Source organism: Callospermophilus lateralis, chromosome 1 (assembly GCF_048772815.1).
Source record: "Callospermophilus lateralis isolate mCalLat2 chromosome 1, mCalLat2.hap1, whole genome shotgun sequence".
NCBI classification, from domain to species: Eukaryota; Metazoa; Chordata; class Mammalia; order Rodentia; family Sciuridae; genus Callospermophilus; species Callospermophilus lateralis.
The window spans coordinates 180,283,551-180,300,258 of NC_135305.1; the positions used below are offsets into that span (position 1 = coordinate 180,283,551).

Consider the following 16,708-nt stretch of genomic DNA (forward strand, 5'->3'; position numbering starts at 1 on the left):
TATGGCCATGATATTCCCTGTTCTGCTTAATCCTGATTAAATTGTGATCATAAAACCTAACTCATGGAACCACTGCAGAGAATCACAAAATCACACGGGCAGTGGAGGCCATCCATCCAGCAATATTTTGTACACACTAAGCATTCAATAAATGCTTGCTGGCCTAATGAATGATTTATTCATCCCTCTAGCTTCAACTTCTAGAACTGCAATAATGCTGTTCTATTGACATTGCTCTAAACCACCGGATACATAAACTGTGCCTTCATGGAGCATTAATTTAAATGAAAAAAAAATAGCTTAAGCCACCAGGTCTATAATCCCAGCAACCTGGGAGGCTGTGCCAGGAGGATCTCAAATCTGAAGTCAGCCTCAGCAACTTATCGAGAACTTGTCTCAAAATAAACACTAAAAAAAAAAAAAAAGCCTGGGGATGTAGCTCAGTGATAGAACATCCACAAGTTCAGTCTCCAGTACCGAGAAAATAAGTAAATAAATAAAAAAGTAACTTAAAATACTTTTTTATTAAAAAAAAAACAGGTCCCAACAAATTTGGCTCATGCCAGGAATGAAAGAATGGATCAATATTAGGAAATCTGATGATATATAATACAAATGAACTAATTGGATTAAAAAGAAGAAAGAATAACAAAAACAGAGGTCTCCTTAGATGCAAATCTTATTAAACTCCAACATTCATTTCTGACTTAAAAAAAAAAAAATTAACAAGATAGAAACAAAAGGAAACTTCCTTAAGAGAGATGCAGCTCCCGCCAAAAGTCAGCTGGAGGTAGAAATGAGCTGGGATTCCACTATCGTTAACATGATTCAGGAAGCAACTGCCAATCTAATTAGATAAGAAAAAGGAAAACAGGTCTTACCAATTGGAAAAGAAGCAGCAGCAAAATGTCATTAGCTTGCAGATGATATGATTATAACCCTGGGAAAAAAATCTTTCTCCACAAAAAATAATAATATTGAAATAAGATCTGAAAGACTATTAGAACAAATAGAATAACTGATAATATTTATCAAAATTAATAAAAGAAGTTATTGATCAATAGTTTTCTTATAAACAACAAAATAAACATGAATATTTGATGGTAAGCCAGATGCTTACCATTCTAAAACTGTGTTCCTCCTCAGGGGCCAGCCACAAAGAAGGCCCAGGTAGGAGGGTTGCTTGAACACAGAGTTCAGGGCCAGCCTGGACAACACAGCCAGACCCTGCCTCAAAAAAAGTAATAAATTAAATGAACTAATAAACAAAAAATTAAAATGAGCTCTGCTACATTTTTCTCATCTCTGATATAAATTTTGGTGGAAAACTTGAAATACACACCACACCTAAACATAGATGCCATCAACCAGGTCTCCTGAGACTGCCCACTCCCCAGACACCTGAGGAAGCCCTCAAAGGTTCTTCTTTTTGCCAACACAGGAAGAGGAGACCCATTTTTCCAAGCATGACCCTCAGTAACAGAGCTAACTAGATTGATCTACACATGAAATAGCCCCATCATCACATATCTAAATTGGTCTGCCTCTGCTTCACACACAGGCCAAGCCCCTTCTTGCCCTTGGGCCTTCCTATATGCTATCCTTTCTCCGTGAGTTTCCTCATCAAGGCCACAGGGCTTGCTCTCTCAACTTTTGGGTCTATGTTCAAATGTTATTCTCCCAAAATAAAGCCTGCCTGTCTCCCTGCCTAACATTCTACTCTCTTATTCTTTAGCCCTTCACCCTACTTTATTTTCCTTCATGGCACATATCACCAGCTAATGTCACTATATAGACTTGTCTGTCCAGTTTGTCTCTTCCACCAGAAGGTAAGCTCCATTGGGTAGGGACCACTGTGTCTATTTCACACACTGCTGTATCCCTTACCCCAAATACAGACCTCGATATACAAAAGGGATTCAATAAATGTTGAACAGATGGATGGACAGGTGGGTGGGTAGACACATTCCTTCAGCCTCCAGATACAATCTCAATCCTATCACCTAAATATTTTTCATTTATTTCTACCTCTCTTGATTGATATCCAAGCTATCTACCTACTCATTCTCAACAGGTATTTATTATCTCCATCAACTCTTCCCTGGTTGGCTATAATACCACTGACTCCTCTCAGTCCTGAGTTTGGCCTCTCTCCAAATCTTTTTCCCAATCTAGCCTGAGGCCTTTTCTCAAAATGCAGATTTAATAACACCACTCCTCTCTTTAAAATGCTTTAGGGTCCTCCTGGGACCCATAGGATGGAGTCTAAGCACTATTTTACCAAGAGTCATGGGATCCAACCCTCCCTCCCAAGGGCCACTCAGTCTTTCATTATACTTTATGATCCGGCCACACTGAGCTGCTGTCTCTTCTTCCATCTCTCTCTAGCCTCAGGCCTTTGTACACATTAATCTTTCCACATGGCTTGCTCTTAACCTGGCTAGCCCTCTCATTCTCCTCCATTTTCTATTACCTTCCTAGGGAAAACCCTAGGTCCACCTCAAAGTCCTCACAGCTCCTCATGCTTTCTTGTCAAGTATTCCACCTGGAGATGGCTCATTTAGGTCTGTGCCCTCCTGGACTGTAAGGTTCAGGCTTGTGCCATTCACATTTCCAGCACAATGTCTGGCACAGTGCAGATGCTCAAAATAGATTTCCTTGGCTTTAATTTAAACTGTGCCTTCTCCAAATTGGCAGAGGGTTCATTTATTTGTGTCACATCTGATGCTGCTTTTGGCACCTTACCTCACCATTCATATTCCCTTGAGACAACACACACACACACACACACACACACACACACACACACACGTGTACCTGTTCATACTCGCACGCACACAAATCACTCTCCAAGGCTCCTCTTCTCCCATGACAGTCTAACCTTGAGATCTCATTTCCTGCCTAAACATCATAAACAGAGCACTGGCACCTCCCCCATCAAGAACATTCTACCCCAACTGGACCTGGGTCTATCAAGAAGGAGGGAACAGGGTTGGAATATAGCTCAGTGGTAGAAAACCTGTTTAGCAAGTGATAGCCCCTGGGTTCAATCCCCAGCATCACCATTAAAAAAAAAAAAGAAGAAGAAGAAGAAGGAAAGATGTTGTTTTTTTTTTTTTTTAATTAAAAAAAAGGAGGTTGTTCTCTGACATGTCTCCCTTTGCCACCTATAGGGATGATATTAAATATATTCAATCTTACTTGAAAGTTAAAAAAAAAAAAAAACAGAGCAGTGCCCAGATACAACTTTTTTTGGCAATTAAACATATATAAATAGGTAGACATAGATTTATAGAGACATATATCTGTCCTGTGTCTACTGTGAGACACCATTTTTTAAAATTACAAATGTTTTTCTTTCCCAGTCACTGTTAGAATGATTGACAACTGGTCAATACTTTATCAGATCTAAATACCAACTGATGCCTTCACCCATCCAGTGGCTCTCAGCATCACCAGTCTGGGTCATCCTGACCTTGAAGGACCTGAAGTCACCAATGAGGCCCTGTCACTGGAGATACAGCCTCTAGGCCTCTCTTGAAGTTCATGGAAAGGGAGGACTGGAGGACCAAGGTAAAGGTGTCACCAGGACACACAAAGATGAAGGCAGAACGTGGGTCTCACATGAAGGGCCCAAATGAGGGAAGGCACTGCTCTGGATGGCAGACTGAAGAGACGCCATATCCAAATGCCTCAGCCAGCACTGGGCCCAGAGGAGGGTGGCAGAAAAGGAAAGACCTGTAAAAGGTATTTTGGAACAACTGAGGACATTTAAATATAGACTGATATTAAATGGTATTATAAAATTATAGCAATTTCCAGAGGTGAATAACAATAAGTCATTATGTGGGGAAATGTCCTTATTTTTAGTAGATATAGGACAAATTATTTAGGGACAAAGTGTCAGGATGTTGGCAACTTGATTTTGGATTTGGGGGGCGAGGGGAAGTGTATATGTGTACACACACACATACACTCACACACTCCTTCTCACACAGCTGAAAAGGCAAGGAGAAAACATAGATGAGACAAAATGTTCTAATAAAACCTTGGTGAAGGAACTATAAAGATTTGCAGGATTCTTCTTTCAACATTTTTGCAGATTTGCAGATCATCCAAATACATAATTGAGCGCCCCTCCAAAAAGAAAAACAACCCATAGGCAAAAGCTTCTTTGATGATGCCTTATGATAAAAAGGTAAAGAATACAAAGTTAAGGGGCTATTATGTCTCTAACAACTGATTTCAGTTTGACCCATTTAAGAACTCAAAAACATATCTACTATTCATAAGTACAACGTTCTTTTACAGTACTGGGTACTTTTTTTTTTTTTTTAACGTTCTACAACATCCTGGAAATGCCCATCCTCTGCCTAAAATGCTCCTCCATTCCCCAGATTTCACTGGAGAGATGAAATCCTCTGACCCCACTTTGTGTGTTTTGGGAAATAGAGGGCAGATTATTAAAACTTACCCACAGGGCTGGTGAGGCCCAAAGAAAAATTTTAAACATATCCATAACTCCATCTCTATAACCTGCCAGAATGTTCCACTCAAGTAATTACTAGGTTAGCAGCTGACTTTCCACCCATCAAAACCTACATGCCACAGGCTCACTCATCTTCAGTTTGGCCTTGCACACTAGCCACTACATAAATATGTCTTGAATGAGCAGTTACACAGTCCTTTAAAAATACACATTGCCGAGTGCAGTGACACACACCTGCATTACGAGAGACTCTGCAGACTGAGGCAGAAAGACTGTAAGTTGAGGCCAGCCTTGGCAATTTAGCAAGATCTCTCAAAATAAAAAATAAAATGACAACAAACTCCTTTATCATGTATAACTAAGATGCACCAATAAAACAAATGTGGAAGGAAAAATAAAATAAAATGGGTTATGGATGGGGCTCAGTGGCAGAGCACCCCTCCTGGGTTTAATCACCAGTACCATGAAATCATCCTCCTCATCATCCAGGTGAAAATAACATAACAAAAACTGGATCGACACCAGTGAGAATTAAGTATAATAAAACTACCATGATTATAACAACATTAAAAACTAAAATGGTACCCCCAAAAAACCCACTAAGACTAAAAACAGTAGGTCTATCTTGTGGGGTGGGAAGACTCTCCTCATCTACCCTTAGCAGAATGCCCTAGGAAAAAATACAGCACTTAGTAAACATGCCTTAATAAATTGTACCTCGTCAGCACTTAGTAAACATGCCTTAATAAATTGTACCTCATCAGGTCCAGGGCATATCAGCAAGTGGGTTGAGCTGCCCCATGCAACCTCTGCCCAGCTCTCTGAGTCCAGTGCTTGGCTAGCGTAGGAAAAGCTAATACCTCCAGAGAAAGTATTACGCTCTTGCTTAACTGGAATTTTCTATCAGATTCCCTGGGAGGGAAATTTACATGACGTGCACACATGGCCTCCAGCCAGTCAGGAGAGGCATGAGGACAGATGCTGTTTCACAAGTGCCATCTGCAGCACCTGGGCCTGAGCCTGGGCTTGTGAACTTCCTTTTTTGCCAGATGAGTGTTGGCCAGAGACAAAAATCTCTTAAAGCCAGCTCTTCCTGCCTGTTACATTATACAACTGGCATTTCTTGAGCCATCTCAGAGTGTTGTGCTGTGCCCACTGGAACTGTCTCCAGTTTGTGTGTCTTTAGACATTCACCAAATATACGCTGGCCCACCGCAGGCACTCAAAAAATATTTACTAAATGAATGAAATTTATAGAACCCTTTAAAAATAAAGCACATGATGGTTCTGGCATAAAAACAGACACACAGACCAGTGGTACAGAAGAGAAGACACAGAGACAAACCCACATGTCTGATCCATAACAAAGTTGCCAAAACATACACTGGGAGAAAAGATAGCCCTTTTTAACAAATGGTGCTGGGAAAACTGGTTATTCATATACAGAAAAATGAAACTAGACCCTTATCTCTCATACTGCACAAAAATCAACTCAAAATGGATCAAAGACCTAAGAATTAGACCAAAAATGATGCAACTCCTAGAAGAAAACATAGGGTCAACCCTCCAGCATACAGGCACAGGCAACGACTTTCTCAATAAAGCTCAGGAAATAATGCCAAGAGTTAATAAATAGGATGGCATCAAATTAAAAAGCTTCTGCCCAACAAAGGAAACAATAAAGAGTATGAAGAGAGAATCTACAGAAAGGGAGAAAGTATTTGCTAGCTAGCTACTCTTTTGACAGATGATTAATATCTCAAATATATAAAGAATTCAAAAAATCTCCTCCAAATCAAATAACCCTATTAATAAATGGGCAAATGAATTAAACAGACATTTCTCAAAGTAAATGCAAATGGCCAACAAACATATGAGAAAAAATGTTCAACATTATTGGCAATTAGGGAAATGCAAATCAAAACTACACTAAGATTTCATCTCACATCGGTCAGAAGAGCAGCCACCATGATGAACAATAATAAATGTTGAAGAGTATGTGGAGGAAAAGGAGCACTTTTACACTGTGGGGAGATTGTAAATTAGTACAACCACACAGCAATCAGTATGGAGATTTCTCAAAAGACTGGAAATGGAACCACTGTGTGATCCAGCTATACTGCTCCTGGGTATTTAACCAAAAGAATTCAAGTCATCATACTGTAGTGATACATGCATACCCATGTTTATAGTGGCTCAGTTCACAAGAGCCAAACTATGTAAACAAGCTATGTGTCCACCAATGGATGACTGGATAAAGAAACCCAGGTGTCGGTCTTGATCCTCCACTCCTTGGCTGCAGGATTACAGTGCAGCCCTTCACTTCAATAAGGTGCTGCCTTCCCTTCTGTTCAGTATCTAGTTTCTCAAGGTCAGTTGCTGAATCTCTGGAGAGTGGAGGAAGTGGAGCAGGTCCCACACAGCCCTTTGGGCAGTGAACAAAGAACTAATAAAAATCAGTGACCAAACAGCCCTGGTCTAACAACAAGATGAAAGCTGATAAGTGGATCAAGGAGAAGAGAGCAACTAACAGCAACCAGCGAAAACAATAAGTCCATAGGGATAGGCTCTGGAGCATGGAAACTGCCAAGATGTGATTGCTGAGGCCAGTCCCAATCCTAGATCAAAACTTTGTGGGGCCATCTTCGCACTACTGTTTCTGCACCAAGTCAACCCACCATAGCTGCACAGGGTCCAAAGTCTACTATGTGCTAGCCTGGGCCAGATGTCAGGCATCACTGTACCACATAAAGCTCTTTCTTCCAAGAGAGGAAAGTCTGGCAGAGTCAGCAAAGAGGAGATGCTCAAAACATACAGTGGGCCCTCCACATCCGTGGGTTTCATAATGTGGATCAAAAATACTTCCCCATCGGGGACTGGGATTATTGCTCAGTGGTAGAGTGCTTGCCTAGCATGCGTGAAGCACTGGGTTTGATCCTCATCACCACATTAAAAAAAAAAAAAAAAAAAAAAAAGGTATTGTGTCCATCTACAACTAAAAAATATTAAAAAAAAAATACTTCCCCCCAAATTACATCTATACTGAACATGCACAGACTTTTTCTTGTCATTGGTCCTTGAACGATTTCCATAGTATCAGGTATTATGAATAATCTAGAGATGACCTGGGGTATACTGAAGGATATGCATAAGTTATATGCAATAAAGCTCCATTTTATATAAGGGACTTGAGAATCCTCAGATATCCACAGGGTCTGGGAACTAATCCTCCAGGGATGCTGAGGAATACATGAACCAGGGAGGATTTTTATTTTAGAGAAAGACACACACATGCATACAGTCTATGGGTGAAAGGCCCTGCAGGGAATGCTTGATCCCTTCCTGGAGTATTTTCCTATGTGCTGAGGCCTGCAGGGTAATGGGGTATATTAACTGATGAATGAATGAATGAATGGACTTAATCCTTACTGTTTTTCTAGCATGGTCAGAGTCCATTTTACCACAGGTATATGAACAGGAAGGATTTACAGGAAGGGCCTGGACTTTCAGAAATTCTGCTGCCTAACTCCATGACTATACCATGAGCAGCAAGAAACTTCCCTCCCCAGGGCTTTACCTTATAGAAATCCTATGTTCTTGGGCCTCTAAAGAGTGAGTTACCCACCCTAAAGTGAAGTAAGAAGAAATGATTGCTCAGTCAGTAAATGCTGTGAGAACAGGTCTCTCAACAATAAAATAGCTTGGTTAAAAGACAAAAGGCAAAATGTCCATAATCTCAGGAGTGAAACTGCATCCCACAGGGGGAGACGCAGTGTGTGACAGGGTTTCCAGGGAGGTCCTGTCCTTGGGAAAACGGGGGGGTTGGTCTCAGGTTGATCTGTGACCCTACCAGCTGGTTGGCTTTGTCTTCACCTCAAGGATCCAGGGTCTCTCATTACTCCACTCTCTACACTCATCAGTCAAGAAAAAGTAATGAGCAACTACTATGGTAAATAACAGTGAACAAAAGAGAGACCTGGTCCTATGCAGTTCCAGTACCTAAGAGAGACCCTAAAAAGACAAATGCAGGTAGGACAAGAGACTCTGTTACATTGATACTATTTCAGAAAATGTATGTCCATCAATTTCCTAATGGAAAAATCTTTCTGGTTCTTCACTCTACACAGAATTAAAAATAAACAACAACAACAAAAAAGAATACTGCTTCCTTTATTGGGTGCTGACTATATGCCAGGTACTTTAGTGTGATTGACTCAGAACATTTCTCAATAACTGAGTGCGGTAGATACATACTGTTACCATCCTCATTGACCTCTGGAGATTTGAGATTTTCCACTTAATCACTGCTCAGAAAGTGCATAACTGCCTCCCGCATCAGATTCTGAATTCCCTAAGAACACATATATTAACCATCTTTTTGTCATAGCAGTATTCAGTAAATGCCCACTGAATGAATTATCAATTAATCAATCGATGGGCTGGTTTCCTCCCAAGTACTACTAGCTAACAAGCTCTAGCCATGAACCAAGAGGAATCATGACAATCCTATGAGAGGTAGCTTTGATGTTGTGCAAAGAGCCAGAGCCAGACCCCAGAGACCTGGGACCAATGCTAGTTCCTGCAACTTAAACTTGGCAATCACTTCCTCATACTCCACCTGTCTGCTTAAAATTGTAATGATGAGTTACATGCAATGATTCTGCAATGTCTCGAGGATCTCTTCCATTCCAAAATTTTATATGTAAGAGGTAGGCTGAGAAAGCACAATCAGGGATCCCCATGAAAAAAGGACCCATTAGGACTGAGGGATGAACACTTCTTAGGGGAAATAAGACATCCTAACTAGCTCTCAGTCTTATGGGGTTAACAGCTACACTAGAAAATTAGGAGTTAAAAGTGCACCAGTTAGTCTAGCATAGTGGCCCCACACACCTGAAATCCCAGGTAGGCTGAGGCAGGAGAATCAAAAGTTTGAGACCAGCATCAGCAAATAAAGGAGTCCCTGTCTGAAAATAAAATAATAAAAATGACTGGGAATGTGGCTCAGTAGTAGAGCACTCCTGGGTTTAATCCCCAGTACAGAAAAAAAGAAAAAAAAAGTGAGCCAGTCTTTAAGGCTATGGGAATGAAGTAACACACCTGGGAGATGGGAGGCTGGGAAAGTCAACTCAGCCTTCTGAGACTATGTAGTCAGCAGAAATGCCAGCTAAAGTCAGACAAATCTGGGTCTACACTATTCTGAAAATAAGATCAGATTTTCCCAGTGTTTTAGTCAGCTTTTTTTGCTGCTGTGACTAAAAGATCTGACCAGAACAATTTTAGGAGGAAAATTGAGGGCTCACAGTTTCAGAGGTCTCAATCCATAGACAGCAGGCTCCATTCCTTGGGGCTCAAACTGAGGCAGAACATTGTGGTAGCAGAGTGTAGCAGAGTGAAGCAGCTTACATGGTGATCAGTAAGCAGAAAGAGACATCTCCACTTGATGGATACAAATACATACCCCAAAGCCACATCCAATTCCCATCTCCTCCAGGCACACTCTTTGCCTTTAGTCATCACCCAGTTAATCCCATCTGGAATCAATTCACTCATTAGTTTAAGACCCTCACAACCTAATCATTTCTTCTCTGAACTTTCTTGCATTGTCCCACACATGACCTTGCAGACAACTCATATCCAAACCATAACACCCAGATAATACAAATATATAAAATAGTCACTGAAGTAACCAGCAATTCCCTTATTAGTATAGTAAAAGGCACATACTAAGGTGGAGACTTGAGATGTAATGAGACATGTGATGCATGAAGACATATGATGAAAAAGAGTAGCAAGGCATGAGGGAATTCCCACCCTACATGTAATTATGTCTTAAGGCCTCTTCTTACTACCCTGCAGCTGCCCTAAAAGCTGTATGCTTTTGTTCTTTGCTGGAGCCGGCCTGGGAATCCTGTTCCCCATGTGCTGCCTCCCTTCTGCCTCAAGCAAAACCCCTAATAAAGTCTTGCCTGGGCTTAAATTCTCTATGGGTTCAGTGTTCATCACTACAACTCTGGATCCAAGAACCTGAGATGGGTAACAGGAAAGCATTTGCAATTGCACTCTGCCTACAATTCCCTCCTTCCTTCTCTCACTCTTTTCTTTCCTTTTGCAATGCTAGGGATGGAATCCAAGACCTCGCATATGCTCTAGGCAAGGGCTCTATCACTGAGCCACATCCCCAGCTCTGCCTGCAATTTCTTGATCTTAGAATGAGATAAAAAGCTAAACACTTTAGGATAGGGTAATTAATTAGGTCTTTCAAGGGCAAGTAAAGCACTTGCTCTCCCTCCATAGCTCTGTGGGCATGTTTGTCCTAATAAAGTACATTCACTTCCAAGACTAGTGTGTTCAACCTGGAAAATCCCTTCCAGAGAAACATCTGGTTAAGCATAAGTAAGACTGCCAATCCTAGCTGTGCTTAAGAGCAGAGGTGCTTAAGAGTAGAGGTGCTAATGGTATGCAAGAGCCCATGTCCTTGTGCTGGATGGGGACAAAGTCACTACTTTCAACTCCTACTCATTCTTGCTCCTCTGGGAATACTGCAGATATAGAATAACAGCTGAGTGTGTCCAGGGCAACTTCAAACACGGTCATGACACACGGTCATGACAACTCCAAAGCTATGTCCACAGGAGAGCTTACCACTCAGCAAGTGTGGCTCTATTTGTCACCCAGTAAAAGACTCAATGGTTTTTTTGTTTTGTTTTGTTTTCTGCTGGGTTGGTTTTAAACAAATTCCTGTGTATCACCAAAAGGTCACAAAACAGGATAACATCATCACTCCTTACCTTCCAGGGCCAATGTGAGAATTAATGAGATAACCAGAGCAAGTGACCCACACACAGGTCGACACTGTAAATACTCAACTTTTTGCCAGTGACAGTCCTGGTAGTGGATAAAATCACCTAAAGTCAGGAAATCCAACAAAGGCTCTTCACAACCCTGCAGGGGTCAAGAGAAGAGCCCTGCATTTGTGTACGTCAAAATGCATTCTACTGTCATGTGTAACTAATTAGAACAAATAAAAATAAAAACAATACTAAAAAAAAGAGAAAAGCAGATGCTCATGTGATGGACACTCTGGAGTAGCATGCCTAGATACTTTTCAGAAGAGAAAATGATACAGCAACTGCTCTAGGAAGGGCCATGACTGCCCAGGTACATTGGGGCTCTTGATCTCAGGAGAGGTAGCTAGGTCCCTATTAAGGCAGAGAGTTAAGGGCACTATCAGGAGATGGAAGCAGGCAACAGAGTCCTGAGAAGATGAACTTCCCCAGGGAAAAAGAAGGAGAGGAAATTATAACCTTGAAGAGATACCACTGTCCACCCAACAGACTGGCAAAATTAAAAGGCAGACCTGAGGTATAGCAAGAGGTGGGCAAACAGAAAATCTGTACCCAGCTGACAAGCAGCATTCTTTAGAGAATGATTTGGTCAAGCTTATTAGGATCTTAAATGCATATGCAGTTTAGCCCAGCAACTCTGCTCCTTAGAGGATTATGTGCCCATGTGCCAGGGGAATATACCAGAAAGCATATCACAGCATTATTACAAGGTCAAAACCAGAACAAATCAAATCAGAATCGTCAGGGAGATGGCTCAACAAATGGAGAGTCTCATACTATGGATGCACCACACATTTTGCTGCAGTTAAAAAACAAGGGAGATTCACATATACTGTCTTGAAAACATTTCAAGACATACTCTTGAATTTATAAAATGGTTACAAAATAGTCCAACAAACATAGTATGATACCATATGTTTAAAGAACAACGAAAAAGAAGAAGAAATCAAAGAATAATTTTTTTTCTTTTTTAATTTTAAAGAATAATTTTTTAATGTTTCTAGACACAGAGAAGATTCTAAAAGGAAATATATGTACACACTACATACTTTGCATACATGTATTATGTATAAGGAAGTACAGCAGTGGGGGGCTGGGAATGAAGACAGGGGTCAAAATGGGGATATCATTAAATTTTTTTTTAATTTTTATTTTTTTAGTTATACATGGGCACAATATCTTTATTTTGTTTACTTTTTTTTTTTTTTTTTTTTTTTATGTGGTGCTGAGGATCGAACCCAGGGTCTCACACATGCGAGGTGAGTGCTCTATCACTGAGCCACAACCCCAGCCCCATTTAATTTTTTTTAAAAGATTTCTTTTTTAGTTGTAAATGGACACAATATTTTATTTTTATTTTTTTTTATGTGGTGCCGAGGATCGAATCCGGTGCCTCACACGTGCTAGACAAGTGCTCTACCACTGAGCCACAATCTCAGTCCTTCATTTTCACTTTTAACAAGGAATACATATCCATGCATTTCTTGTATTCAAAATTAAATTAAATCTATTTTTATTTTTAAAATTTATAAATTTAATACAAATTATAAAATTATGAATTTAATAAATTTTTATTTTTAAGGGAGAAAAAGAGAAGGCAGAAGGGAAAAAAAAGAGATATAGCTGTCTAGAAAGGACTCAGGGTCTGGGGCTAAGGATAGAGTACTTTATAGAGTGCTTGCCTCACTTGCACAAGGCCCTGGGTTCAATCCTGAGCATCAAAAACAAAAGAAAAAGAAAAGAAAAGACCGGGTCTGCCATTGCTTTCTTTTGGAGAACTGGCCACTCACAATTGTGTCACACACAATATAGACACAACATTCTGAGTATGTTTTACAGTATTTGGGAACTTCCCCAGGGAAAAAGAAGGGGGGGAAATTTATAACCTTGGAGACAAACCATAGTTCTGGAATGAAATATTTAATCTTATACTATACTGACTCTATTTATACTAACTCTTACTTCTAAGACTTGGAAAAGTTCCCTCATACTTAACAATGGCATCTCTCCTATGGTGTAAGAAATTGGAAATGTGAAAGGAGACGCATAAATTTCTGCTATCCCTTAATTATTTGCTTGCTTGCTTGTTTATTTGTGTGTGTGGTGACACTAGGGATTGAACTCAGCCCTTATGCATGCTGTGCAAGCACTCTACCACTGAGCCTCTCCCTGAGCCCCGTGCGCTTCAAATTCTTCATGACTTCTATCGACTTATACAAGCTTAAAGCAAGTTTTGTACTACATTGATTGCTGCTTGCAAACATTTTTACATTTTGAATTTTGAAAGCTATTTACCTTTCCTTGTTCTCTTCCATTCCTCTACAGATGCGCTGGTTCATAGCTGTGGAACTGTCCATAGATTCGGTGAGGCAGGCCCAGGTTTTCTTTCTTAGAAAAGCAAAATAACCATTTATGGGTACAACCAACAAATAGGTACATTCACGTTGTAAACACAGAAATAGCTGCATTATATTCAAAGAGAATGTGTCAAAGGTTCCCCAGTATCCACCAAAATCCTTTCTCCCTTCTCCAGAGACACAGGTTGAGCATTTCTAACTCCAAAATCTAAAATCCAAAATTTTCCAAAATCTGAAACTTTCTGAGCACCAACATGATTCCACAAATAGAAAATTCCATACCACAGAACATTGTTTCATTCACAAAATGATTTAAAAATTCTAAATAAAGTTAATTTGGGGGATGTGTAAAAGGTGTATATGAAACAGATAAATTTCACATTTAGACTCAATTCCCATCCTTGAGATAATTAATCATGAATATCCACATATCCCAAAATCAATAAAAATGCAAACCATTCTGGTCCCAAGCATTTCAGATGATGGATACTCAAACTGAATTTGAGTTTTATCAGGGAATACATTTCCCAGGCATTCTCATAGCTAGGTGTAGTCCAAGATCCGAGTTGTGAGTGGAATATAAGAGGAAGATCATATTAGTCTTAAGAAATGAGCATGCCTTGGTCCCCTTCCCACTGGCTGGAACCCAGCTCTGCCCATGCAGGTGATGACAGTATACCAATGTAACTGGAAATGCTGAAGCAACAAGACAGAAGACACCTGGGTCTGTGACTGATTGCACAGAGCTCAGCTATCTGTCTCACCTTGGAATTACTACCTAGAGAACAATTTCTTTATTATTTAAGCCACTGTCTTTTTGGGATCTGTTTTTATAGCTCATTAACCTTCATCCCAGTTGGGAATACTATTAAATATTCTCACTAGGGCCCTTCTGAAGGGGAGTTTGGTTATTTGGAGCATAGGACATGCTAGATCTATAGAGATAGATGAAGCAAAATTATTTTTGGTCATGCTCTGAGTAAACAACATGCAATTTCATGAGCACCTGGTGCATAGTACATATTCAATCAGTATTTAATGAGTGAGGAGATGCCAATAAGCATTGATATCTTCTAGCACGGAGACTCTCAAGATTAGAGCACCTGGCATAGAATGGGGAGTAGGGCGGGGGAACGAATGTACAAGTCCAGGTGTGAATCTCATCACAAAATGATTACTTGGAGTTGTAAACACCAACCAAATGCCACAAATGAAAAAGTTCCATACCATGAAACCCTGTTTCATTCACAAAATTATTTTATTTTATTTATTTTATTTTTTTAAAGAGAGAGTGAGAGAGAGGGAGAGAGAGAGAATTTTAATATTTATTTTTTAGTATTTGGCGGACACAACATCTTTGTTTGTATGTGGTGCTGAGGATCGAACCCGGGCCGCTCGCATGCCAGGCGAGCGCGCCACCGCTTGAGCCACATCCCCAGCCCCCACAAAATTATTTTAAAATACTGCATAATATAGGACTCGAGCTGATATGTGTGGGAGTGAGACAAAGACTAAGAGTGAGACAGAGGGACAGAGACAGAGAGGCAGAGCTAGAGAAAAGAATACTCCAGTGTGGTATGAAGGACTCCACCCACCTCTCCTCTCCCTCATGTTTTGCCCCAGAGGACGTGTGAACCATAACTCTGAGGATCCCTCTTCAGCCTTGGCTACTGCACTCCTTACCATTCTGCTGTGGTTTTAGCACCAAAAATTGGATTTCTTTTGTACAACATGGTCCCAAACACAAACCAGTGACTCCATTTAGTATCAACCAAACAGCTGTCAGATTCCACTCGAGAAGGGCTAGATATGCAGATCATATTGAGGGATCCTGTGTTGGTTTCCAGCCTATGCCCCCAGCCCTTGTCCTGGGCAAGGGAATTTTGGAGTAATTTTGACCATCCATGGTCCCCTAAGCTGCTGCTGTTTGTATGGCCCTGCTCCATGATGCCAGCTGTTGTGAACTTTGAGAATTACAGGGCTGCTGGGCCATGTCTCTGGCCTGTCCTCCTCTATCTCTGCTCCATCTGACCCTCTCCCAGATGAAAGCACCATTTGGATAAAATCTCCATGCCAGGTGAATATGACCAGATAACTGAGGGGCACTGGCAGAGTAAGTGTTAGATTACTGCCACTACCTCCAATGCCATTCTTTTATTTAACTTGCAAAGAATATGCCATTAGATATTTTTAGCATCTGGATCCCTGTCTGGGGCCACTGCTCTGGCTTCCATCACAGCTAACTTCATCAGCCGAGGCATGTACATTATGGAGGGGCCTGGAATAAGGCGAGAGTGAAGATGTGGATCCCGGGAGAAAGAGAGATGGACGGGTAGTGGGTTATGAGTGCAGAGTCCTAGAGGTGCCATTACAACATAGTCAGTGGCAAAGGGTGAGGGGACAAAGCAAGCAGCCCATACCTAGGTTACTTCTACAGCTGTGCCCATCTCTATCCACCTCATTTCAACCTAGAAGCCAAATTTGCTCAGTATCCCTAGTTCTTCTGTAACACAGTAAATGCAGTAAGGAGACTTTTTACCTCATCTCAAAATGATGTCCCAACAGAACTCTCCTCGAGGCCACATTTTCTGAGGAACTATGAGAGGGCAGGACCTGCTCTCAAGGAACAGCTGTCTCGTTCCAGGCCAGGGCTTTGGGTTTTTCCCTCCCAGTGTTAGAAGTAGTATTCTGTAGACAGCCATCCTCAAACCATCACCCTTCAGCCTGTGTCTATGGACAAGGGCTGGGGGCACAGATCTCTGCACTCCAGCACTGAGGAATCCCTGGGGTCCAGGTATTGACATGAATTATCTCATGCTATTCTCACACCTCCCTAGGAGGCAAGGACTGATACTGCCTCACCTTAAATATCAGGAAATTAACCAGGTGTGGTGGCACACACCTGTAATCCCAGTGGCTCCTGAGACTGAGGCAGAAGATCACGAGTTCAAATCAAGCCTCAGCAACTTAGCAAGGCCCTGAGCAACTCATAAAGTTCCTATCCCTAAATAAAA

The 16,708-nt window shown here is 41.0% G+C and overlaps 1 protein-coding gene across 4 annotated transcripts in view; it reads right to left on the reverse strand.

Moving 5' to 3' along the window:
• The window catches only part of Arhgef3 (Rho guanine nucleotide exchange factor 3), a 312,562-nt gene that overhangs the window by 260,873 nt on the left and 34,981 nt on the right, over positions 1 to 16,708 (reverse strand). For all 4 annotated transcript variants that reach the window (XM_076868328.1, XM_076868319.1, XM_076868343.1 and 1 more), the window contains exon 2: positions 13,633 to 13,725. In XM_076868328.1, coding sequence (XP_076724443.1) covers positions 13,633 to 13,694 — 62 coding nt within the window. In that variant the 5' untranslated portion in view covers positions 13,695 to 13,725. The remainder of the gene's footprint in view (positions 1 to 13,632; positions 13,726 to 16,708) is intronic.